General features: G+C 38.9%; 1 protein-coding gene across 2 annotated transcripts in view; it reads right to left on the reverse strand.

The window, feature by feature from the left end:
• The window catches only part of LOC139946327 (uncharacterized), a 44,968-nt gene that overhangs the window by 11,008 nt on the left and 7,003 nt on the right, over positions 1 to 26,957 (reverse strand). For both annotated transcript variants that reach the window (XM_071943953.1, XM_071943954.1), the window contains 5 exons: positions 26,316 to 26,392; positions 25,039 to 25,641; positions 23,494 to 23,996; positions 3,507 to 6,908; positions 2,089 to 2,566 (listed from right to left, as the gene is read on the reverse strand). In XM_071943953.1, the coding sequence (XP_071800054.1) occupies positions 2,089 to 2,566; positions 3,507 to 6,908; positions 23,494 to 23,996; positions 25,039 to 25,641; positions 26,316 to 26,352 (5,023 nt within the window). In that variant the 5' untranslated portion in view covers positions 26,353 to 26,392. The remainder of the gene's footprint in view (positions 1 to 2,088; positions 2,567 to 3,506; positions 6,909 to 23,493; positions 23,997 to 25,038; positions 25,642 to 26,315; positions 26,393 to 26,957) is intronic.

A 26,957-nucleotide genomic window follows, 5' to 3' on the forward strand; every position in this document is an offset into this window, starting at 1 on the left:
GTGGGAAAGGCATACGCTCTAGCAATACAATCCCACCTATGTTTATTTACACAGAACTTGGGAATGTACTGAGACATATCGTTGTATGGGAAAAGGCAAATTAAATTAAGTTTTTATAAATTTTACATCTTTTAAATAGAAAACAGTTGGGAAAATTTGGAGTTTACTTTGGAGAAAATACTTGTATTAGGAGAGGAAGGGCGGGCAGACCTGAAAACACTTGTAGAGGCATAAATGTATAAGAGAATTGTGAAATAACGATTATCATGAACACACTGTAACTAAGCATTCCTGACAAACATTGGGGAAAAGGTATGTCAAACCATTCAACATAAAAACAATTTTTGCTTAATGGTCAAGCAGTGAAAAAACCTGCAGTGCTGCTTACTGTTGCATTTGGAGACAAATTTCACCGATCTGCTTATAAAAGCATCGGTAGCTAAGAACAAAACAATTTTGCTTACACAATTTTGCTTACCAGGACAGGGAAACCAGCCAAAAAAACATTCCTTATATATTGTTTGTGGCTGGCTTCCTGCTAATTGATGCTGAGCACAAATCTTTACAGCAAAATATTCTGCTGAAGCAGTTCTTTGAAATTAGGCCCTGAACCTAAACGAAATGGTGCTGCTTAACATAGACTTGTGCACTTGTTAATTGGATGTTATAAGTATGGAATATTGCTGTGGTAATGAACATCATGTATGTGGGTCCTGCACTCAAGTTTACTAATTATTGTCTATGCTTTCAACAACCATTCTTTTAAAATGAGGGTTAGCTTATCGGCAAACACTTTCACAATGTTGTTTAGCATCAAATGCTATTCAAACAATTCAAATTGCTATCAAACGTTTTCCCTTTTGGCTAAATATAATTATTTGATATCAAAAGTTTTCAGCAGGGAACTACTTACATCTAATTTACATTTTATAGCACTTTGCCCGGTAACCCTTTATTTTTTCCCGAGGCTAGTTTTTTTTCAGCAGTTACAAGCTCAATGTCATTGCACAAGATGTGTAAACAGTGAATGCGGAAGCAAATGCACACAGTAAAAAGCCAATTCCTGCTAAGCATTTACATGTGGTTTATGCATATTTTTAGCGCTTATTTCTCCAGTAAGCAGCACCTAAGGCTAAGGTCACACCACACCACTTTATTTATACACAGCGTTTAGTGCCACCGGTACCCACTGTGAAAGTGCAGTGGTTTTTCTACATCTCCCTTGCTTATATTGCAATCAACATTAGGCATTATGTTTGGCTGCCAGAGGGCGCAATAGTGAAAGACATTTTTTAACAGCACCCAATTACATTAAAATGAAACTGAAAAATATATAACCTTTTTCTTTCACATTCGCAAAGCTGAAATTCATAAAATCAAAACTTGTTTCATTAGTACCATTTCTAAGCATCTCTGGGGCCGATTTCACAAAGCAATAAAAGTTCATCGCAAGACAAATTTTCAGTATCACCATAGAGATTTGCATTGTGACATCACACTTTACTTAGCAACTACGATTGATTTGAAGTTACGATCAATTTGAGACCTTTGTGAAATCGGCCCCTGAACTTTAAATCCAAACAGCGCCCTCTTGTGTCCAAGCATAATGTCTACTAATGCACCAATAGCCATAGGGAACACAATAAGATGAACACAGTTGTTACTGCATGTACATGTTTGTGTAACTTCACCAGTTAAAGTGAAACAACAAAGCCTTTAAGAATATTTAACAATTGTTGTGCAGCTCTGGTTTTGTTCACAAGTTCTGAAATTCCTCAGTTTGGTTTCCTTCACAACAGAAGTTTCCAAAGACTTTTGCAAACATCAATACCTGTTTCGTTGATTGGCCAGTGATTCAACATTGGCCAATTCAACCGAAACAGTAGTTAGTTTCGACTGCCAAAACGCACCCTTGGTAGGCAGACGCATAGAGTAAAACCTTTTCAAGCCTTTGGCTTCTCATTCACATGCCTGCCTGCCAAACCATCGGTGTTCCTGCGCAAACAGGAATGTAACATTTCATTAGCATGATTGATTTTCTTCATGGAAAATGAAACCATAATGAAATAGAAATTGTTTTTGTTTTACCTCTTTCTTTCCTCAGCACCATTTCCCTCTCCTCCGCTAACCGAATATCTCTCTCCATCGGAGTCTCCTTCTTCCTCCGCATAACAACAACCTCCTTCTCCGGTAAGGTCATTGAATCTGTGACCTTTGGACTCTCGGTGGTGACCTTTGACATCTCAGTTACATCCGACTTTTCCACAATGACCACGTTAGGAATGTCGTCAGCAAACGCTGGAGTGTGGACAGCTTTGAGGGGTGTTGGGCCCCTCTTCGGTGAGGAAACGTGGGTGGATGCTAAGCTTTCTCTCTCATGGTCTGCCTCTCTCTCTTTGGCTAGCCGTATTTCGCGCTGAACTGGGGTCTCAGCTTTACTCTGTGGTGAGGCAACGGTGTCCTTTTCTCTTGGCTCTTCTTGTTTCATTACAGGGGAAGCAGGTTGGAATTGGACTGGGGAGGCGGGTCTCTGAAGGAGGGGAGAAGGTGGTCTTGCTTGGGCTGACTGTAGATGTAAAGATTGATACATGAAAGACAAATAAATAATAATAATAATAATAATAATTAGCATTTTGAATAGCGCATTTTGAATAGCGCATAACTCATAGTGATTTTACATGTCCCTATGCGCAGTAGAGAAAAAAAGACAACAAAACACAAATACAAGTTGTACTAGATATCAAACAAAAATGCATGAGTTAAATGTTTAAAAAGTGGGTCTACAAAGCAATCTTAAACTTAACAATGGAACCAATGCTTTTCAAATGGTATGGAAGATTGCTCCATAAAGGTTGAGGCAGTGAAAGCAAAGCTGCATTCACACTATGACTTGGTAAAAACTGGTGGAATAACAAACAAATTGTTCTTATAAGAACAAAGAATTCTTGATAGCATGTAGGATGTTTATAGCTCTATCAAATGACGAGTCACAAAATTAGAAAAACATTCTTTCAAATAAAGAACTAATTATGACCATCATAAACAGTTGAATGTGGTTGAAATGTTTAGCAAAGATTGATTTGCAACATCTGTTTTGGTCCAATTTGAGTAGATTTTGTGCACACAACAATTATGCAAAGAGAACATGGTGTTTTTGTTTTGCATCCTTCTTGTTTAAATGCAAAGGAAAAAGCTAATTGAAATGAACAGTCTACAAAATGTATTGTAGCCTGTGAAACAGCCAATCCGGATTGTTAGAGTATAGGACTTCAACCAACGACCAAACTATTTTTAACTATTTCTGGTTTGTTACTTGATATTCAAAAAGATAACATTGATCATTAAACTGCCCGCTACATACAGATAAAGTGAACGCAACATTTGTTTATGTATTATTCTGTGTATGAGCAAAGCATCCTGTGAAATTTTGAAAAGAACCTATTTTCCCATTGTAAACCCTTCATACACTATTTCATTTCTGACACGCACATCAAAAAGTGTATTACCTTATTCATAAGACTCTCTCTGAAGCTAACTGGTGACTGTCCAATGGAAACGCTGCCCTCTGTTGCCTTCATCGGGCCAGCTTTTCCTCCATTCTTTTCATTGGACCTCCTTCCTCTGAGCATGTTCTGGTACTCTCTGTAGCTTTTGTATGGATCAGAGGAACCTGTTTGGAGACCAAATTTAACAGAGGGTGATGACTTTTGTGGTGTCTTTGCGGATACATTTAGAGGAACTTCAGGTGACTTGGGGTCCACTTGTGGTGAGACTAGTTTGATGGGTGTGAATGTAGCACTCTGTTTGACAGGACTTTGAGGGACTTTCGGAGTTGAACGCCCAGATGAGCTGAGGGGGCTGTCGATACTGGCGTGTTTCACTTGGGTCTCTTGCAATGCTTTCTGACGCTCAAGCATATTGGCTTCATCGCGCTCTTTCTGTAAACGGATTTCCCGTTGCACTATAGACTCTCCTCTAATGATAGACTTCTCTTCAGCGACATTATGTGGTTTGCTTTGGTCCTCCTTGTCTCTTATTATCACCTCCAACTCGGGACTTCCCATTAAGAGTTCTTGTGGTGCAGCTTCTTGCTGCTGTGATTGTTGCAGACAGATTTCAGGCTCGGCAGGCTTTACTGTGGTGGCAATGTTTTTTTGCTGAATTAATGTAGGGCTTGTGGAGACAGGTTTTACTGATGGGGCACAAGGGCTATCAAGGCTTGACTGTCTGCTCGATGACATTTGCCTTATCATTTTACGTTCCTTAGCATCATTCTCATCTCTCTCTCTTTGAAGGCGAACTTCCCGCTCAACTATCGTCTCATGAACAGAGACCGCTTCCTTAACACTTTTATTTTGTATCTCTAACTTCACAACTGGTGACTGTTCAGTTTTATTTTTAAGAAGCCCTTCTTTCAGAAGCTCTTGCTCACGTTCTTTCTGCAGTCGAATGTCTCGTTCTATAACACTCTCTGATTTGGCCCAGTGACTGTGAATTTCAACCTTGCGTGTGGGAGTGACATCATAGCTATAAGAGTCACTACGATCAAAGTCATCATCTGGATCTTTAGGCATTGTGTCCATGATATCTGGTTCAGCCGGAATCTCTATCATCAACTTAGCCTTCTCCTTCTTCTCCTTCTGCAGTTTCTCTTCATGGGAAGCAGCTTCTTTGGCCTTAGCCTCAAAGGAGAACATCCTCCTTGGTTGGACATTCTTCTTTAACTTTTGAGTTTCTACATTTTGTTCTGATGCAGTGGTGAGTTTCTGCTCCCAGAGGCTGCGCATCTTCCCAAGGTCTATAGGAGTCACTTCCTCTTTCACCTCAGCAACATTTGTGTTTTCTGCTGTCTGTTCTGGTAATGTTTCTGAAACCTCAGCAGGTTGTACACTTGAAGCAGATGTAATAGTTTCCTTCTCGCTATTGAGATTAAAAATTTCATCAGTTTTCCTAAGAGAGGTAACAACAGCTTCTTCTTCTGTCGAAGGGCTTTCATCAACTGGATCAACTTCCACAGTTAGACAAGGTGATTCCAAACAGACCGTCTGAGGTTCACCTTCTAAGACATCTCCATTTGAGGGCAATTGTGGGTTCTCAACTAGAGGTATGATAGATGTGGCTGTTTCAGGTTCTGTTGTCGGTGCAGTCTCACTGAATTCTGAATCAGCAGTAGCATCTTGATGGATTAAGCTTGTGGTGCGTGGACTTGGTACTGGTATTTCAGTTTTAGCAATCGGTGACAGTGGCTCTTCGCTCTCCGGTGAGGTGAGATCTTCTGAGAGGCTGTCTTTCTGCCAACTAACTTTCTTCTTCCTCTTGACCTTCATGGCGTCCAAGACGTCTCGTCTCTCCTTCTCATACTCAAACAGCGTCTTGCCATCCTCATCTACAAGCTCGGAAGACTTTGAGCCAGGTTTGGGCCCGTACAATGCACGAATAAACTTGTCTGACTTAACAGAGACACTAGGATCATGTTTTCTGAGGTTGGAGATACCTTCAGAAACAGCACTACTTGGTGGAGGTTCACTCACACTCCGTGGCTTTGTGTCAGTTAGGACAACTTGATCACCACCAAGGCCAAGAAGGGCATGTGAAGAAACAAAACTGTCTGTTGCGGCTCTTGGCTTGGTCTCATATTTGGTCTCTGGACGCTGGTAAGTAGTTTGCACTTTGGGAAGAACAGGCACTGTTGGTAGGGCAGAGGAGAGATTGACTGAGGTGGATGACACAACTGGAGATGCATTAGAGATCTGCGGCTGAAACACGAGGTCTGAAGGGACATCTTCATCTCCAAAAAAGCTTCGCCGCTTAGCCGTCAGATCTAGCTTAATGCTTGTCACACTCACTTTAGTCTCGGTTTCCTTGTGATCCTTACTATCATTTGTAACATCTTCAGAATCTTCACTGTTTTTGGTGATATTAGCCATACTGGCTTCTTCACGTTCATTTGCGATAGAAAGAAGTCCATTAATATCGTTGGACAGTTCCTGTAAATTTTCCTGCATCATGGCACTTCTGTCAACTACTTCTTCTGCAGAAACACTTTCTTGCATCAAGACGCTACTGTCTACTAATGTGTCTTCTTCTGCCATTTTGTTCAAAATTAAACATTGTTCGGATGGATTTACAGGGTAACTTTCTCCTTCAAGCTCACTCAAGTCAACCACCTCTTCTGCAGGAACACTTTCTTGCGCCATGACACTAGTGTCAACTAATATTTCCTCTTCTGCCATTTCGATTGATTTTGCATTTTCTTCCGATGGATTTTCAGAGAAACTTTCTTCTTCGAGCTTCCTGGAATCTTTAAGATCCTGCTCCGAGACATTTGTGTCTTCTCCACTGTTCATTGAGGCATCTTCCTCATCATCAATTGTGGTTCCATCTCCCAACTCATTCAAGAAGGCGTCAAGGTCACTGGGAGTTCTTACCCTCTTCGTCGACTTATTCCCCGTCTCCTCCACCACAACATCTTGGGGTGAACTAAGAAATGCTAGCAAGTCACCATTACTCTGGTCTGCGCTCAAAGACACTGAGGCATCATGCGTGTTATTAATCTCGGCACTGTTCGGCACAAAGTCAAAGTTGTTATCAAACTCTGGAGGAGGTGCAACCACCATCTTGACATTGATAGTTTCCGTGGCATCTCCAAAATCAAGAAGATTGTCAGTTTGCACTTGGCCATGTTGTTCCATATTAGCATTGATATCTGCTGGTGTCTTGAGGCTCTCTCCATTGGAGGCCATCCACAGCTCAGGTTGTCCATTTGAGGAGGTCATGGCAACATCAGCTGAGCTGTCCCCACTCCCGATGGGTTGGTCTGAGAGGAGGTCCATGGTGTTCATGCTGGTTGTGGTTGGTTCTTCAGCGTCCTTCTTGGTAGATCTTTGATTCAGATCAACAGTAAAAGCCTGAAAAATACAATTAAAAAAACTTATAAATTCCATGAACAAAATTAATATGAAAGCAGTGTGGTGGTAAAAAATAATACATTTACAAGCTACCGTTTTGAGAAACTCGTTCTGAAAAGAGAACCTGGCATTACAAATAGAAATGTTGACAAGTTAAGTTGGGTTTTTTCTTTACCGCTGGTTATTTTCAGAACCACAGTCACATAACTGAGAGATTTTTTTACTGCAAACCTTAGTTACTGGAAGGAGTGTGTCCATTGGGAATATTTTAGCATAACATTTGCCGAGTATTCTTTCAAAGAAAAAACATCACAAGCATCTCTGACCAAAGCTGGTGATGCAAATTTACACAACGCCTGCCTAAGTTTTAAAAAGCCTTACCCGGCCCCCCACCCCTTCTGGTTACCTCACTGTTCAGGACACCACAGGACACTCCTAAAACTGCTACAACTGTTTACACTATACACATCTCATAAACATGTTTATCAGCACAAAAGAAAGTAACTTGAACAATCCCCACCAGTCCTAAATAAAAAATACAAAAAAACTCTGACCGTTTGAAAAAAAATGTTTGAATGCGACCAGTCCATTAGTGCTGAAACCTAAATTGTGTTTGTGGCATTAAAACGGACACTGGACACCACTGGCTGTTCCCTTGAAATGACTTGCAGTCATTCATCCGTGGCCTGTAAAGAAATCTTGAAAAGAAATTTTGTCCTTGCAGGAATACCATAGGAGTGGTGCCAAGCTGGTGTCCATTTCAGTGACTTGAGGCGCAATAAAGCTTTTAATCAGGAAGGATTTGAACAACTCTAAGCACCCTTCTGGTTAGCATTTTAAAGTAATTGATAGAACCGAAAAGTGTTGGGACATAAATACAGCTGTCTATGTATTCATGTATGTCGTTGTACACCCATCTCCAAGAAATGAAAACAAACAAATGGTTATCAACACCTGAGACTATTCAAAAACAAGGGCAACTGCATTTGACCTCAAAGGTGATTGGTTACATTGGTGAGAATGGGGTGGGGTGACTTTTGGTTTACGACAGAAACAAATCAAAGGGGACCTCTTTGCCTCCGTCACATTAAGCATTTTTTTCCAAAGGTTGTAACTTTTTCAAGTATGTACCTGTAACCACTCAAAAGTTTTTAATTTTTTATATTTAATTCATAATTAATATTTTTCAAATCACCCTCAAACTTGCTTGCCTATCTGTACATTTTAAAATGAAATTTGAGAGTAAAAAAAGGTTATCAACTCAAATTTTCATGATCAGTATACATGTATAAGCCTGCATTTCCATTCAAGCATTGAAATACTTTTGGGTTGGTTTCAGAAGAAAAAAAATTACGACCTTATAAAAAACTGCTCGAGAGACTCAAGTTAGGTAGCACACAGTCATCCTCATATTTTTGTATTAACAGATTTCCTCTACATATAATAAATCTGAGATCGAACACATGCTGGTCCAGTTGTTTTACATACAAGGTTGCAGAACTTTTACATACAAGGTTGTGGGTTCGAGCCCACCAAGCTAACCGCTGATTTCACAATGACTAGAATAAGTATGTTGGGCTAGTTCTTGAATCAAAATTTCATGATTTTTGCACTTCATAATCATACATGTAGACAATAAACCACTGTTTGTGCGAGAGAGATAGGCTTTTGCCAGCTTGGGGTTTATATCCCTGTGTGGGAGATTGCTGCTGAGTTTCCTTGACCAGTAGATCATCTAAACAAACAAATGACTGAATGTCAAATATATTCTCATGACATGTCACTTTGGCCATGACCTCTGTTGCCCCCGGTCTTGGCCTTGGTGCCCCTACAACAATTTTCCCAGACTTTCTATGTAAGGGTTCTTCGAAAAAATGAAAATGGCCTTGCCCTCTCAAAGATAAAATTCGAGTTCTGTTATACGTTCAAATGCAACCTCCAGATATAATAAGGGATTACAGATCATAGATACATCTTCTCAGATTCAGAATTTTAGGGCGACAAATGTTAAAAATTTGTTTACATAACCACATTTGTTCAAAGTGACAGGTTTCAAAAATTAAATTCTTTATCTATACTATCAGAAGTTGCTGTTGGCTTCCAACCAAAGGTTTCTATTGACATTTATTTTACCTTCCTTTTAAAGCACTGCTCTATAGAGGCTTAATTTGCCTGGCTTGTCTATAAATTAAAAGTACAAACACACATTCCACCATGTACTCACAATTTTGTCCACAAGTTGAGAGGTCAAGAGCTTAGTGACTAAGGTATCTGCAACGGCATTAAACATGGGTTTTAAGAGATCTGGATCAGACGTCAACAGACATGTTAAGCTGTCCTTCAGATCGCTTGAACGCTTCTCCTTGGAGAGTCCTTTTCTGTCTCCATCAAGAACAGACTCGGACGCTGTTGGCTCCATCAGAAGGTCTGAGTGTGATCCTGCCTCATGATTTTCAACGACAGGCTTATCTCGGTTAGATTCCTTAGAATGTTCCTTGTCGCTCATTTCCCTGAATGTTTCTCCTCACCGAGGAACTATCAAGACATTACTGAAATCACCTTTAAGAACTTGACTAGTATCTCTTATTCAGTGTGTTCCTTTCAAAGAGTTGTCTAACACTCCCCTCTAGCAAACATCATAACTTTAATACTCCAATGGTTCACTTACACCAACACATTCATGTTATTTGTTTGATGAAAAGAGGGAGGCTTCCAAAACTATTGTACATTTTTCAGTTTAATTTCAAAGCAGGTTTCTCAAAGCACACTTCAACGACCCAACTTCAGATGTCCTCAAAACTGATATCCATGAACCGTTCACACCTTCCGAGAGTCTTGAGAACTACACATCCATTAAAGTGAAGTTACTTGAAGACACCCCACCCATGTTTTCTTCTTAGCTTCATGCACCTCCAGTACCACAAACCTTCTGTGGATATCTGCTTGGTTTTGGACAAGACAAGGTAATCTCTGATCCAGTCTATAGACTGATAGTGACCAGTGACACAAACAATGTTTGCAAATTAGACTACATGCCTTCACCCCTGGTTGCTTCTACACAATGGTGTTCAAGGCAGGGGCTTCACCATTTAGACTAGGAGAGGGCACTAGAATGAATTGGTGACCAGAACAAAACTCTTTAAATTTGTTTAAAGATGCAGGGGGCCTTGTTACCATTATCTAAATGATGCAACAACATCCGTGACAGATCTTGTGCTAAGTGGCGTCTGGTAAGATGTAAAATTGTTAGCATCAAGAATTAACCATATCCTTTTAAAGGCAAAGCATTTTATATTTTGCTTTTTGGAACTGCTTGATGCTTTACTCCTGTAAAAATGAATGTATACAATAAAACTAAAATTCCATTTCAAAGAGTGGTTGTGTTTTTGAGATACCACTGAAACTCTAGAGCGATTATGTCCATGCATGAAGATTATAATCCCTAATAGGAATAAACACCCTCAGATTCAAATTTGGGGCACAAAAATTAATATATTATTTACACACTTCAAAGTGAAATGTTTTCTTGAAATGCTATAAACTTTCGAAAGCTGTTGTATGCTTCTAACCAAAGCTTGTTATTGCCATTAATTTTAAGAGTGATAACCAAGCGTACAGCTTTAGAGAAAGACATTGCTAGGGTTGAAAAATGCGGTCATTCATTTTTTGCTCCATTTAAACCATAGGTCCTTTTGGTTGGTAAGCGGTTTGTAACACTTTCTGTTTTCTCAAAATTGTTCACAGCCACAAATGATCGATGAGGAATGATGCTTAGCAAGAGACCAACTGGATAGTAAATGATGTTACAAATGGTCGATAGTATCGGTATTTTAAAAGTGGTCATGCTAGGTTTACAGCGTGCAGCTGTTCCCATTATACTTGAAGCAGCCCTGTTAAGTTACCCTGGCTGTGCAGAAGTCTTCCACGATACCCTGTGTATTTGCTGTGGTGCTCTTTCCTTCTAAATGCCCCCTTAACAGAAGAAAAGTTATGTACCCCTTCATGAACAAAATTCAAGGCCTGATGCATGAAAATCAATATACTATAAATATTGATGTGGTAATAATCAAGGATACAGTAATATAAATTCTCTGTTTAGGTTCAATGATGTTATTACTGCTCCTCTACACATGGCAGGTTCTACACAATACAAAATAACCAATATTTAAATGCATAAGACATAGGCCTACTACATTGTACCATGGAGGTAGAAATTGTAAAAAACATGTACATGAACAAGGGACAGTTTCAAATACAGTATTTGCTTGTTAAAACTGTTGACCAAATAATGCAAAGATTACAATGAAGTGTAACTAGCACACTATATTGTGAAGAATAATGTTCTTCTTATTATCGTTACCAACATCTTTCTGATTATGAGGGGCCCTAATAAAAGTGTCTAGTACCGTGACATGTGGGTCTGAAGATGGCAAGATACCACGTTTTGGGGAGGGATGGAAAGGTTGGAAGAAAACCCACACAGTCAGGTAAAGACTAAATACCCAATCCACTCGCAAGGCACTGATACGGGATTTGAACCTGGGTCCACAGAGGTGAAAGGTTGGATTTGAATCAGGCTCTATTGACATGACAGGCAGGGAAGAAACCACTGAGCTAAACTGATTTCCAATTGAAGGTATACAGAATTGATGACCACATGCACATAGAGTGTGAAACATATTGAAAGGAACCTCAAAAAGGCGGGAAAAGTAGCATTTCATTGCAGTAATTTAATTGACTCAAACCTTCATTTTACATGATGCAAGTCAACTTGCCTAGTGCGCTCATGTAATGTTTGCAAACCTAGACGCTAATAAAACAGCATACAATGATTGTAAATTTACCTGTTATTCTCTTTTTCCATCAAGAAGCGCTGCCAAATGAGCCTTTGACTAAACATGCACTCTTATCCAAGTAGTTAAAACATTCCTTCCTTTTGTTGAGGGACAATCTTTTGTGAGTGCCCGAAAGCTCCCATGGAAATCCTGGCATCAACACCAGTGGCTTAACTGCTTTGCTGAATACCAATAGAGGCCATTGCGCTGGAATTTAACCGCTTATCATTTATAACAACAGGTAGCTTGGAATTATCCCTTGGGCTGACTCATCTTCTTCGGGAGTTAAGAGAAGTAGAGTACAGCTGTCTGTTCCCAGACACAGATACCTACTTTTAAATCTTGCTGTCTTTCCAGTTGTTAACATTTCTGGAATTTGTTTAATTTTTTTTTAAACAATGTTAGGTTGATCTGCCACCATAGTATCAGAGTCTTTTTAAGGCACACGGATCTACTATTAAGGTACTTGAAACAAGAGAAACATTGGATTTGAGGCATTGCATGGTGAGGTAGCAATGTTTTGCAGTTAATACCATGTGGCTGTGTCTACTTCCAACGTAGATTTTGTTTTTTAGAGAACTGTCTTGCTATTCTACTACCACAGTGTAAAAAAACATCTTTAAGACAGGATGTTTGAAATGTTTGAACTACAAGACCAATATAAGTTACCAAATCAGCATTCTCCCTGAAGTGGTCTGCTGGCTGAATGCTAGTTAAAGCACTTGAGGACCAGTCAAAATATACTCCAAGAGCTCTGGCTGGCTACATGTAGTTCAGCATTGTCGTGGAGGTAGAATTTCTACCTACATGTTTCAATGAAATGTGGACCAGTTAAAAAGCTAATGGACTAGTAGAATGACAAGCTAAAACTGGTCCTGCTGGTTAGTCACAGAAAAAGTTTAGGGCAAGCTCTACAAATACAATGCAATCTTTCCCAACACTACTTTTGTCTATACGTATACAAACTCTGATGAAATCACAATTAACAACTCAGATTATTCACCTCACTGGTTGCAGGTCTTCTACAACAACGAAAAAGGGGCAACAACCTGGCCGGAATTTCACACTACAATGATTTAAATCCCTCAGAATACTACACAGCGCTTCTAAAGGTTTGTGCAATCATGGAGGTAGAAATAGTTGGCAAGTTTGAAATGAATATTATTCAGAATGTGTGAGATTCAAACGGTCAACGCTCAAAACAAAATGATTTCTTCCATCAAACAGGGGGACATTTAAGGGGCACCAAGGAAAGGACCAGTGGCAATTTCAAGGGGTATACAGGAAGTTACAAGGGGCAATTTCAAGGGGTACCAAGAAAAAGACATGAGGCAACAGAGGCACCCTGCCTCCATTGACTCAGTGAGATGTCAGGACTGAGTACAGTGTAGTTTTAACTCAATATTTTAAAAAACTGAGTTCTCAGCGACTACAAGAATCTACTCTACAATTCTCAACAAAAACCTCTTCCAAGTGAAATGACTTCCACCCCAATAAGAAATGCTGTACATGTGTTGTGTTGACTGCACTGATATAAAGAAATATTTTGAAACGCTTTGCATTTCCAAAAATGAAGAAGCCAAAAGCCTGAACAAACATGTTAATAACTCCAAACCTTAAAAACATTTTGAACTCCTAAATTCAGTATTGCTGTCAGGGATGAACTTACCACAGTTGAATGTTAATAATCTCAAAAGCAGAGTTATTGTACAGAATTCCCCTCAGAAGAGTGTCTTCCAAGACCATACCTATCAACTGTCCAGGCTGTCCATGTATTTATCAATAGCCGTTAAGGAAGATTTGATGGTCTAATGGTCTTTACAACCCCCCCAGCAAGCAGGCAAACTTACTTTTATCTTAGTTGAAGGCAACACTCATTGTCGTTTTGCGAATGATTACATCTTTTCAGCGTACGAACTAGAGCAAATAGGGTTTATACACCGCGGCCACAGTGGTAGTCCAGTATTGTAGTTTAGCTTGATATCTCCATAATAGCGCAACCAGTACTGTTGACATGCTACCTAACTGTGTGACCCAGTAGGGATTTATTTGAACAACCCCAAACTGCTTTGAAGACAGGTAGACCATAATTAGTAGAGCAAATATTAGTCAGACTTCTCAAGTGTTTATCCTGGACTCCAAGAGCTACAGGTAAATGCAAATGAGAGAGTCTAAAAATGGTGAAGTGTATAGCTTTGTAGCTTACATGTACTCAATAAAAATGTAATCATGGAAGCTTTCAATGTGCCTTATACGTGTAAATAATAATATAACAACATGAATTTATTTATAAAGCTCAACAAATGCTGGACAAATGCCTGATAAAACACATGAGGACCAGTCACAGTTCACTGTTTTGAAAAGCATCCCAATTTCAATTGAAATATTAAATCGTGAATAGTACACTAGATAAACAGACTGGTTAGACTGTGTGTAAGTCTCATGAAGATCTGAACATTGGGATGTGCTTTTTCTACCTCCATCATGGTGAAAGTGGACAATTTTGTTTAGTATGTGAAAGCAATTATTTGACAAGGTTAATTACAAATACATTCAAGACTTGCATGGTCTATGGACATTGAAGTCATCAAGAAACCAATCTTGTTCAAAACATGCACATAATCCTTTCATGTGATTGAGAGCTAATGTGACTAATATCAACAGCTGCCATGCATGCCAAACCATGTAATTCCAGCTCAGGGCAGGATTTGAGCCAAACAGGTCTCAAGAGCCGATTATTAAGACAAAGTTGAAGGAAACAACCCTCTATCCTCCAAGTTGCTTCTCCAACCAAACAGAGCTGGCAAAGATAATAATAGACCAAGGATCTTCCAACCATATCCCCATAGGAAGGAATAATTCCTGTTAAACCTTTCCACGGCTGAAGATAGAATACATCCATGCCTTTAACTCTAAGAAAATAGAAACCTTCTAGTGTCTGGCTTTAGCCACAACAACATGTGTCCTTTTGTTGCAAAAAGGTAAGCTGTTTTTTTCTCCTTGAAAGTTCAACAAAGCATTTATTACCTCCAGTCTTCCCTGGTAAACCACTTGCTTAGATCCAGAGAAGATTCTCTAATCCTCCAAGAAGGTTGTGCGTCCTCTTTCCAAGAAACAACTATAACCTAACAGACCTCAACAGACATTTACAAACAAGTGCAGAACATTTAACTCTGCACACTGACTCTCATCCCCAGGATAGCTAGTCTTGGTGCAAGACGTTCTTGTATAATGTTAAGTAAGGCCGTGTCCAAAAATTGCGGTTTCAGCTAGATTTACGATCACTATACGTTGAAGGACATCCTTAGCAACCGTTGTAGTCGTAGCCGTAGCTGTAGCAACCAATTCGGATATGGCCAAGAATGGTAATTGTAAGCACAACATTCGGCCGTAAGCAAAGCCATGAAATTGGGCCCTGGTCTTGTGAGTCAAATTATTACGAAACCTTTTCCTACATGTATGTTAAGAAGCCCTTTGGGAATAACACTATCATAATGACAAGGTTACCAGCTTTTCATTCCATTGCACCAAAGCACCACTCAGCAAACTACACTAGAAGCATGGAGCGAGGACTTGTTCTTGATCACCAATGCTGTCCTTCAGCACCAAATATCCATCAGTAACACTGTGCAATTTCAGCAATTAATCACTTTGTCAGCCTACCTTTGGGAATTATCAAAAATGCACGCTGGTGGTGGGGGGGGGGGGGGTTTCAATTGGACACAACAGTACTAGTGTGTTTATCATGTTCAAGAATGTGTATTTTTGTCACTTTAAAACAATGCATCAAGTAATATAAACCAGAAGGGAAACTGACTGAGTAATTTTTTAACAATTTGAAGTTGAACAAAGACAAATTTACTAGAGCAGGATTTGAACCAACGACCTCCAGATTCACATGTTGTTGCTCTACCAACTGAGCTACATGTATCTAGCCTTAAGCTGGCGGTCTCCCTATTTTGTAGTTTTGTTTCTTCTTCTCTGTTCAACCCCCAATTATTTCAAATAAAGCATCAAAGTCCCTTAGACTCTTTTGTTGGTGATTTAATTGAGTCTTCCTGAAACATTCTGAATATTCTGAAATTCCTGAAGATATTCATGAAACATACTCCTTGGGATTATGCACAACCGGCAAGACAATTAATGCGCATGAAGAGCTGGTTAATCATTTGGGTATTATCCAATATTAATTCACAAAATTTATGCAACCAAATAGAACAACTACGTCAACACTGTGACACATGTTTGGTGAGGTTATGCACATTACACTCCCTTGAAAAAAAAACCCAGGCAAATTGCGTGCAATTGGTTACTTAGCAGACACATTTGGAAGAGGTTTTTGAATAATATTGTATGTACATGTCCTTGAACCGATATTGCAAAACTGCCATCGAAATACAGATGCTCATGTTAATACAGCGTACAATGTAGCCTACATGATGTATGTACATGCAATGTTCAAGACCCGGGAAAATATTGGTCCACCATGTGGAACACAGTACAAAGGAACAGTCATTGGTTGTTGTTTTGCTCTATTGTTGTGAAATAAAATAATCAATAAAACCTAGTTACAGGTGTAATAACAATGAATACTGTCATCGTACCCACACCAAGGTTCAAAATTGGAAATTTAATGCAGGCTATAAAATGTCAGTTAAAATTTATCAATAGTGCCGAGTGGTCTGGTGTCAAATGTCAACTTCTTTTTCTCAGGCATTTGCCTAAGCAAATTATAACAAAATTTCTTTAAACCAAAGCAATGAGAAGATGTGACTACTGTTTTTGTGTATTATAATAACTTTCTTGTATTGAAAACAAGAGACCCTCATCACCTCAAACCTGTTATTGTAAGCTTGACGATATCAGTGAAGAAAAGGTGATGAGAAATGTTAATTTGATAAATGTGGGAAGAAAACCCCAAACTGGAGAAAGTCAGCACAACTCGGTAGGAATTGAAAACAACAAGGCTATGGTCCAGGATTTGAACCAGGGGCTACAGGGGTGATCGGCGGAATAGAAACCTGTACCTGTAGCAAGGAGCTGTTTATGTTTTGTCTGAGATTTGGTGTGCTTCCTTAAAGTGCTTGTTATTATTTGGCAAATCAAAATGATACTGCTGCAAGGACAAAAGCTAGAGTTGAGATAAACAAAATATTACTTACAGTCTCCTGACAATGACTAGAGCACACTAGTCGAACAAGGAGACCAACTAAAAAACTCTCTCCACAATAATGAAGTTTATAACGATCCTCTATAAGGTAAGGTCACTGCCGATTTTCTACTTTCCCCCATGTAGTAGTTAAAAAGCAGGACAGTTCTTTGAAAAGCCCCCCAAATCCAAAAATCTACTCTGAGGTAGAAGAATATATAGCAAGACAGTTCTCTAAAGAACAAAATCTTCCTGGCAAGTAGACACACACATGATGTTACCACAAACCAAATATATTAGTTTCCAATCATAAGACATACCAATCCAGCATCACGCCTTTAAGACATGGCCTTGGACAAGGCGGTATAAGGTTCTTCACTTATAAACAATAAAGAAAGAATGTGTTGAATATCCAGAAAACCGTTGACTGATAAGTATACATGTACTTCAAGGATAACAACCAGGTGTCTTTGTTTGCAGATAATACAAACCAAACTAGACTTCAACTATTTCAAATATGCTGGATATTTGAAAACTCACATAATATTATGATGTTCTGTTTTAAAACATTTGCCCTGGCTTTGAAATTCGCATTTGACTTGGACCATGTTACAATTGTGACTCCGGGGCTAACATAAATCATCATCTTGGAAAATTAAGCCTTTGGAAGTGACTATGGTTTGACCTAACATTTACAATTCCAAATGCTATGTAAAATGAAATGTAAGTTAGTGCCCTACAGTTTTGTGACACTACATGTAAATCACTTGTTTAAACTAGTACAGACGGATCTCATGTTTCGACCCTTGCAGAGTCTTTCTACAATTAACCTTTTGACAATAAATCAAGTCTAAGCTACAGGTCAGAGCATGAGCTTGTCATATTACTAAATAATTACAACCTACAGAGCTCGTTATAGGTTGACGTTTGTAAACTACCTGTGTATCTGAGTATAGAAAAAGATCTGCTTGTGAGATACATGTACGATGTAGCTTATGTAGCAGATGAAACAAAAAAAAGCTTGGCCTAACAGAAACACATGTAGGTTAGGCCTACCATCCATCAATCATGAATTCAATCCCAGTCCAGAGATTGTTAACTGAGAAATATGTCAGTGGAATCTGAAATTGAACGTGTAAAATAAATGTCCGACAAACCTATTGGTATAATAGATGTTAAATTTGCATCAAGGATAAAGAATATTAATTTTGGTTTTTACCCATACACCGATGTGTGAAGCACTGTATACTCAGTACTTTCCCGAGTCTTGTGAAAAAAAATATCACAGGCACGCCACTCGGGTGGGATTCGAACCCACGACCCTTGCAATTCTAGAGCAGTTTCTTACCAACTAGACCACTGAGGCTGCCCATCAGCCAGAGCCCGTCCGAATCCAACGTTTTGGCAGCAGGTACCGCAACGATACAATAGATGTTAAATTTGCATCAGGGATAAAGAATATTGGAATTGCAAGGGTCAAGGGTTCGAATCCCACCCGAGTGGCGTACCTATGATATTTTTTCACAGGACTTGGAAAAGTACTGAGTATACAGTGCTACACACATCGGTGTATGGGTAAAAACCAAAATTAACAAACCTATTGGTATTCTGAAACCACCACCTTGAAAACTGAACATAATGCCAGTCCTTATCTCAACAAATCTCATAGAGGACTGAATTCATTTCCCACAAATCCCAAGGGATGTCTCAACAGAATCCTTGCATTCCACCATGTACATGACCACTCAGCAGACAGAGTTTAATATTTATGTATTTAATTTGACCTTTCCAACTGGCCTTCATGGCCTCAGCTTGTGGTGACATTTAAAAACCCAACCAGGCCCGATCCCCTACAGTGGTGTAAACGTAGTCATGGTAACACATGCCATTGTAAGGAGCAATGCAGTCAGCACACCCCCAGGGGTGGGTGTAGTGGTAGGGAACTGGTGTGTACAGTACTTGCGTGGGATACAATACATTTAATACAGGTAGATTGTATGATGTACAAAGCAGGTTATTCATAGAAATAGAACATGCTGTGTCAAATTATGTTCTCTATGGATGATGTACATACCCTCTACATCATGTGTATGTCAGCTTTTGAAGTACATGTACCAGACTAGAGTAGAATCAATAGAGTGCCATGCATTTCAGGGAATTATTTCATCCAGCCTGTTTTTTTTTTTGCAGACTGAATGCTAATATTGAGTAGCAAATTATGATATTTCATCCAGCCTGTTTTTTTTTTTGCAGACTGAATGCTAATATTGAGTAGCAAATTATGATATTTGAATAGCAACTGATACAGCATTTTGCTTTGCTATACAAGGAAAATCGCTCACTGCATTTTAAGAATGCAAATAATGTCAAAATTAACCAACTAAACTAAAGAAGAGAGTTCAGCTAAATGGCCTCGCATAATTTGCCTCAAAAACAAAGCGAATTGACACAGGAAATTAAACACAGGATTCTCTCGATTCTCGCAATGATTTAGAATAGAGTGTACTGTTTCAGCCATGTCATTGTCAGTCCTAAAAAACAACTGAGGCCATCCAATAGACTGACCACATGTTTGCAGCAGACAAAAACAAACATATATTAATTACTTCCTACTTACACATATCCTAACCCGAGGTCGTTGAACATCAATCAAATTCTAATATAGAAATCTTTTCTGGTAACAGGAGGTGTTAACAGAGAATGCCAGGGCGCCAACCACCTGTGGAAACGCCATTCAATGTATCTGTATGACAAAACCCATAGAGTTCTCAGCATGCACTACCCACTCTATCCTCGTAACAATCACAATTTGTAATATCTCCCAATGCTTTGTTATCAGCGACACATCATTGCAGCACTTGAACTATGGAGCGTATTCAGAACAAAGCACAGACTGATTTGAGCTGACAGCATTGTGAGAAAAAAGGCGTCGCTTTTATTTCAATATTTACACTTGCGGCATAACACGCATTATGTGACCCATAAGTTGCAAAGAGCATGACCACTACATTTTATATTCAAATCAAAATGTTTGTCTTGTTAATGAGCACAAACATCATAACACAAGCAAAACTCGCTGTAGGGTTACAGCAGAGGGGTGTGGCCATATCAGGAAGAAGAATAGGGTTGGATTTTCTATGAATCTGTAAGAAGTAAAAAAAAACTTGCATGTAAGTAGTAAACTTGCAGGTACAACCGAGTACATGTATAACATTCTTTTGGGACATGTGTTGGTTCTGAGAAGAACTGGTGAGGTCTTGACGTTTTCAAGCAGTGCACGTCCTACTCATCTTCAGGGGAATGTCTATTCTTACCTTAAGACCAGCAGGTTATACAGTTTAAACTGTCGAGACCACAATGGTTCATTTCAGAACCAACACTTCGCCCAACAGATTTTTTACATGGTTGAACCCAAAAGTTTACTGCTTTAGTTTTTCTCATGATCCACCATTTAATGCTATCAAACATCGTTTACTGAAAATTGTTGCTTGCAGCGTGTTAGGGTCAAGAGGCGAAATCTCCAGATTGGAATTCTGTTTTTATCTTAGCCACTCTCTGTTGTAACCGGGAGCATAATGAGATGTGTTTGACAACTGATTGTGTCGTTAGGGAGGGGGGCAGTCCTTTAAAGTTATGAACACAAGCTTAATGAGCAAAGTTGTTGTGTTATCAGTGCCCATTCAAATGAAAGGCCTAATTCTTTCTAAATGTTTGATTTAGAATACCTGAAAGATTTGTTGATAGAAAGTTAAAAACATTAACCTTTTGACTCATCCCAATAAGTCCCAATGCGTGTCCACCATTTTGGAAGTCAATTTCTTTGCATACATTTTTACTCTCATTAGTGTGCACTTCATGTCAGGAAATTGGTCAACACAGCCAACTCATTTTTAAAAGCGAAACAATTTGAGATAATATTTGGTTTTAACCTTTGGCATCACATCCATCTGTGATAAGGACTTAATACTTTTAGTGCTTTCAGAGTCTTAAGGGAAACAAAACCCAGGAGGGAAATGGAAGTAAATGGTGCAGCCGTAAAGAACTTGGTCCCAGTGTAGTTTCTCTACAGAGACAACACAATTCATTAGAGAGAGATAGTTACATGGTATCCCAAATACAAATAAACCATTCTAGATTGTTCATCCGGTCATGCAAAAGCTAGAATCTTGCAAATTAACTATTTAAGAGTTTGTCTGGCCTCAGAAATTGTTTCAGCGGTCGATTATACAAAGGTCTCACCTCAAACTAGTTTCTAGGACTCTTTAGGATTTACTTAAAACTTACAGCTAGTCCCAAGTTAGGATGAGCATGGAGGTAGAAATCGAGATAAGACTCGTCTTAACTCTTTGAGAAATCCACCCCTGGACACGTAAAAACATCCATGAATTAACATGTAGCCTTGCATGAACAAGAACAGAAAACAAAACAGACATCAAGTCCTTATCCAAGATCAAAAACAACATCTTGGTGATCAACTCCTACACAAACTCACCTACGTATCTACAGTATACCATGGAGGTGATGAGTATACTATCAGCAGATCAGTACACAGGTGTCTAGAAGAGAATGCTGTAGATTCTATCCTTAATAGCTCTAGCTACAATTAAGATGGCTCAAGAAGATCAGGATCATCTTCTTGTCATTAAAGGGTCGACAACAGAAGTCTTAACAATGTGCTACTTTCAAAGACTTTCTACTGTCTGCAATGGACTGTGGCATTCAACCACGCACTGTAAACATTGCATTCCTCAGCCCACTGCTGTACTTCTAACCACCAGCAGCCTCAAGGTGGCTCATCTATAGCATGAATATTCATGAGACTCTTCCATTTTGGGGTGGGGGGGGGGAATGCAGAATGTTGTTTGTGTCATCAGCAACACTTTTACACATCTCAACAGTAAGCTTTAACATGGGTTTTGACAGCTATACAATGTATAGCTCTTTAGCAGTAAACACCCAAGGAGAGTGTAACATCTGCATCAATGTATGCAAGACTGTAAAGGCACAATCCAACTGGTTCCTAATTAAGTTACTTTTTAATGAATATTCATTAGGACCAGTCCATTCCAATGGAACCCTTCAATAGAAACTGTAATGACAAACATGTACTGTGGTGCAGGCGTGAATGACATGATGTATGTACATGTACATGTATATAGATAATCTCTTGCAACACTAATATTCACTATAATTTTCTGAAGGACCTGTACTATTGAAATTATCCCAACTTTACAAAGCAGATTGTCACTTTACTTGAAATAATAAAACTTTATTTTTAGTCTGGTGATAAAATAAAAGCCAGAAGAATTAGGAGGGGGGTGGGCAGACAAGATAAACCCAGATTACATTCGACCAGAGAAAAGATGGGTTTTGAGTGCCTTTTTGAAAGCAATTTGAATTCCTAACAAGAGTGGGAAGCTTATTCCACAGCCGAGGGACAGAGACAGAAAAGGCTCAGTCACCAGCCTAAATGAGAGTCATTCTGGACGCACCACAGAGAGCCACAAATCTCTTTAATTCACTTGGAATGTTGAATGTCATGAAGTGGTTGCTCCTAATGATCTCGCTAGTTACTCCATACTGGGAACATACCAAGACCTCCTTCATATCGCCTTGAAGCAAATTGACTGTCGCTAATCATCACACCTGAACAATCTAACACTCCAAAATGTGGCGATTACGTGAAGATATGTTTGGATGTGTAGAGCGACATAAGACCTTGTCGGTTTCTATCTTGATATCCTACATATTTGGGATTGGTCTCATACTTCCAAACATAGATCCACAATACCTTGCAGAAAAATACTTAATGTTAAAACGCCTTGAGCATCACTGAGGGATGGATACGAGTGCTATTTAGGAAGCCACTATTATTCTTATTATTATATGGAAATGGGAAAAAAAATAGTCATTTTAGACAGTTTCCAATTTTTTTTAAGGTTGATGCAGGAACATACACGTACAAAAACTGTAAGTGTTCTCCTACATGTCCATTTTGTAAAATTTGAAAGCCAATAAATGTATCAAAGACTGGAAATCCATGCGTCTGTCATGCGTTGTGCATTAAAGGTCTAGAGACGTCCACAAAAATGCCATCACTCGTGTCTATAAATTATCCTGTGACAATTCTGCTTCACTATTATTTACCATAAATATCTGCAAGCAGCGCCTGGTTTGGATTTAAACAGAAATAAATCACACTTTGGTACGCCTATCATATAAAACCAAGTCACGTAATTTTAAAGCAAACGCACAAAAGGAACAAAGTCCCTTACAACATATTGATGTCAAACTAATGCCTTGTTACAGCTTTGCGCTGTATCGCATGTTTATTCATCTTAGTTTCATTGGCCTTTCGCGCATATCGGCGTACGCGCTGAAAATTTCAGATGCGCGTATAAACCCAGGTGCGCATATTGCCTGGTAAAGTGTCCACAGTGGTGTCTACCTGGCAAGGAACCATTTAACATTTAAGCTAAGGTCATGGATTGATAACTACTCCAATGACCATAATGACCATAACATAATTACTTGGTAAGCAGCTTAATTTTATATAGTGTACATTCAAAATGGATTCAGCATTTTGCAGAAATGATCTTACCTTTGTCTCCAGACAGTCAGTTTCTGACATCCACGATTCATCCAAAATCACCTCTTTGAATGCCGTGTTTTGCAACATTTGTCCAATGTTCAAATTAGTCTTGGGTTTTGAACCCAATGCTTGATCCCTATTGGCTGGAATGTGATGTTGATGAGCACTGTGATTGGTGGAGAGTGTGGTGGTACTCTGTTGGCTGGTATCTTGAGGTAGTACTATTGAAGTGGAATACTGAGTGGTCTTTGGTTGTGGAATACTTGTTACCGGTACTTGCATTGGTTGCTCCCTGAGATCCCTGCATGAAGGTTCAGTCAGTTCATTATTTAGTTTCAAAGTTATTTCATCCACAGACGTTTGATCATCTGGTGAGGTCTGCATTGCTGGTACTGGCTCTGTCAATGCTGGATTCTGATTGGGCGAGAATGGGTCCCATGATGGTGAGCTAACTGACTGATTTGCTGGGGCTGTAAACGACGATGACCATAGATCATCCTCCTCAGCAGTTACTGTTTTAAACAAGGATTAAAATGCAATGTATTTGTTAATTTTGTTTTAGATTTCAAACATCAAGTATTGCTAGTAGCATAAAATAGACAAAAAGGGTGTGAACTACACAGTACCAGTGTACATTTTGTGCTTGTAACAGAATAAGGCTTTCTTCCTAGTACAGTAATAATAAGATTTGTATAACACTGGTATCTAGAAAAACTATTTACTTGTACTAAGACATGGAGAAAATTAATGGTATGCCTGTTGCCTGATTGAAAAGGTGACTTTTGAGGTGATTGGAAGAAAGCAAAGTAAGGTTGTGTTCTAAGTTTGCTTCAGGTGGAGGCTGCAACTGAAAAACTTTCTGTAAGATCTCATCCTGTCAGATGAAACCACAAGCAAATGGGCGTCACTCGAGTAGAAAGGCAGTGAACTATTTCCCTTGTATAGGGGAGCAAATCCTACTTAATACAACACTTACAACTACTGAACACAAGAGGACAATGTTTGCTCCTATCGACAGAGAAAAGTGAACTTTTGAAGAAACCATTTTGTAGAATGACAATACAAGAAATCCTTCTTTTTTTGAGTTCAACCACTCCTGAAATAAATATCTACCTCCATCTTTCTTCCTTCTTTCCAAAAACGAAAAGGAACTATTTGTATGTTTATATTTGACAAGAAATACAATAAAGTGTACCACTTTTCATCCATCACTATAGTTTTTTTCAAATGGTTGACAGTTGTTAAGTCCCTGAAACCACTCAGAAGGTGTTTCAACGTGAGAAAAAACATGCAGACTGACAATGAGAGTAAGCAAATTTATTCATTTGTTGTTTTCATTAAAAAATGAAGGAAAATCTAATTCCTGTTCCGTCCAATTTTTAAATTTTTATTTAAGAGTAATTAAAAAAATAACAAAACTTTATCAAGTCAAATTATTTCCAGTGTAAGCCTGCACGTCCATTCACAATCTGTAAATAAGTTATTGCAAATAGAACTTCTGCAACGTGACGGTAGATACATGGCACACTTTAGGTTTTTTAAGGTTTTTTTTACCACAAATTGTTTTGAACTCCTCATCAACCAGTCCTGACTTGAATATCAAATCGGTCTCCGACATCTCACAAAAGTTGTCCACAAATCCACTATCTTGAGCAAATGGATTGGCAAAGGAACCATCTTGTGTTGCTTGACTTTTCCCTGCATCAGCTGAGTTTGTTTGGAGATCTGCGTCTTCAATATGTGATGCTTTCTGTTCACCATTCTGGACAGCACCCCATACGAGTTTTGCATCTTTGGTCTGATCTTCTGAAGAAGTACCTACGTCGCCATTGGACACTGCTGGCCAATCAGAACTGCTCTGAGTTACACTCCGCTCAGGACCATTCCCATTGGTGGAATGAGCTATTTCATCATTGGTGTTGTCCACATTTCTCCATGGGGACCCGTTCGAGTCCTGCATACTCGAAACTTCATTCAAATTGGTGGATTCCATTTTGAACTTGTCTTCAGCGGAGACTTTCTTAGGTTGGAAGCCTTCCACGTCACTCCATGGTGTCAGTGTTTCCTTGTTCAGTGTCTTAGCTGGTACTACAACATCAGTGACAACCTTGACTCTGTTTTCCCCATTACAGCTGCGTCCATTGATAATCAGTTTGTCTAAATAAAACAAAAATAAAATATTAAATGTAAAAAGAGTGAAATTGTCAACAACAAAAACAATTGAGAGATCGTCTAACACCACAAGGCCAGATGACCATTTAAACGTAAGGGCTACACTTAACTGATATGGGCTCCTATCAACCCAAATCAGTTGTCACAAGGAGCACATTGCCACCTACTCCTGGGGCTAAAACATGGTTATCCCCTTCACAGTCTGTACGGATGTAGGCAATGGCATCATCCACCTAGGAGCCTGGCTTGTACAGCAGAATGCACTACCTGCCAAACCTTTTATGGTCAAGTGCCCTACCAAAGGCACAAGTGTCACGACCAGGATTTGAACCACACTCACTTCCGATATCACCAGAGTTTGGGTCCGGTGAAGGAGACTACTCGCCAGCCACAAGGCAACCACGAGCTAATGGAAATACATTTTGCTCATGGAAACACATTTTCTCCAATGCTGTCAATGATTAATTGTTCAGTACGACATCTGTTTACTTTCATGTTAAACAAGTCAATAAAAAGTGTAAACATTAAAAATGCTCCACCTAAATAACACTGGTATAAATCAAAATTAACTGGACCAATGCCAAGTGCGGCCAGTGTAGAAATGGATTATATTTATCTTTGAGTTCATTCACTTTTATAATAGCACCATTTCATTTTACCTTGACTTTGTTCTTCGAAAGGAATTTCAGTTTCCATCTTGTGTGGAATCCACCAGCTTAAGATTCACCTTTATAGCCTAAATGAGAAGAGCAAAAATTGAAAATTTTTACTATTTAGCAGATTAAAATTTTCAAATCGAGGATAAATAATTTGAAATGTAAATTGCTTTTAACATTACAATTTGTTTTTTACCCTGTGTATGTATACTCAGGACTTTCCTGAGCTCTATGAAGAAAAAACTTACCACTAGCCCACCGAGCTAGCCTGATAGCTAGATAGAGTTTGAACCTTAGCAGTGTGTATTTTCTTTTATGGGGTGTGTTTTTAAAGCAACATTTGTCTCCCTTGTATATAGCAAAGCAAAATGTGTCAGTTGCTATTCAAAAATGTTAATTTGCTACTCAATTTTATTACATGTACCTCTCAGTATGCACAAATTTTGTTCAGTCAAAAAAATTTGCTGCGCAAAAATGCTGGATGAAATCGTTCCCTGAAATGTGTGTGTGTATAATGCAGTCAACATCCTAAAAACTCAGCAACCTTACAAGAACTACAAAAATAATAATAATAATATAAACAAACTTAGTAATAATGGGTTTTTTATCAGATGGATACTTATCTGCAATATGCTGCAATCAACG

This window comes from Asterias amurensis, chromosome 13, assembly GCF_032118995.1.
Source record: "Asterias amurensis chromosome 13, ASM3211899v1".
Classification (NCBI taxonomy): Eukaryota; Metazoa; Echinodermata; class Asteroidea; order Forcipulatida; family Asteriidae; genus Asterias; species Asterias amurensis.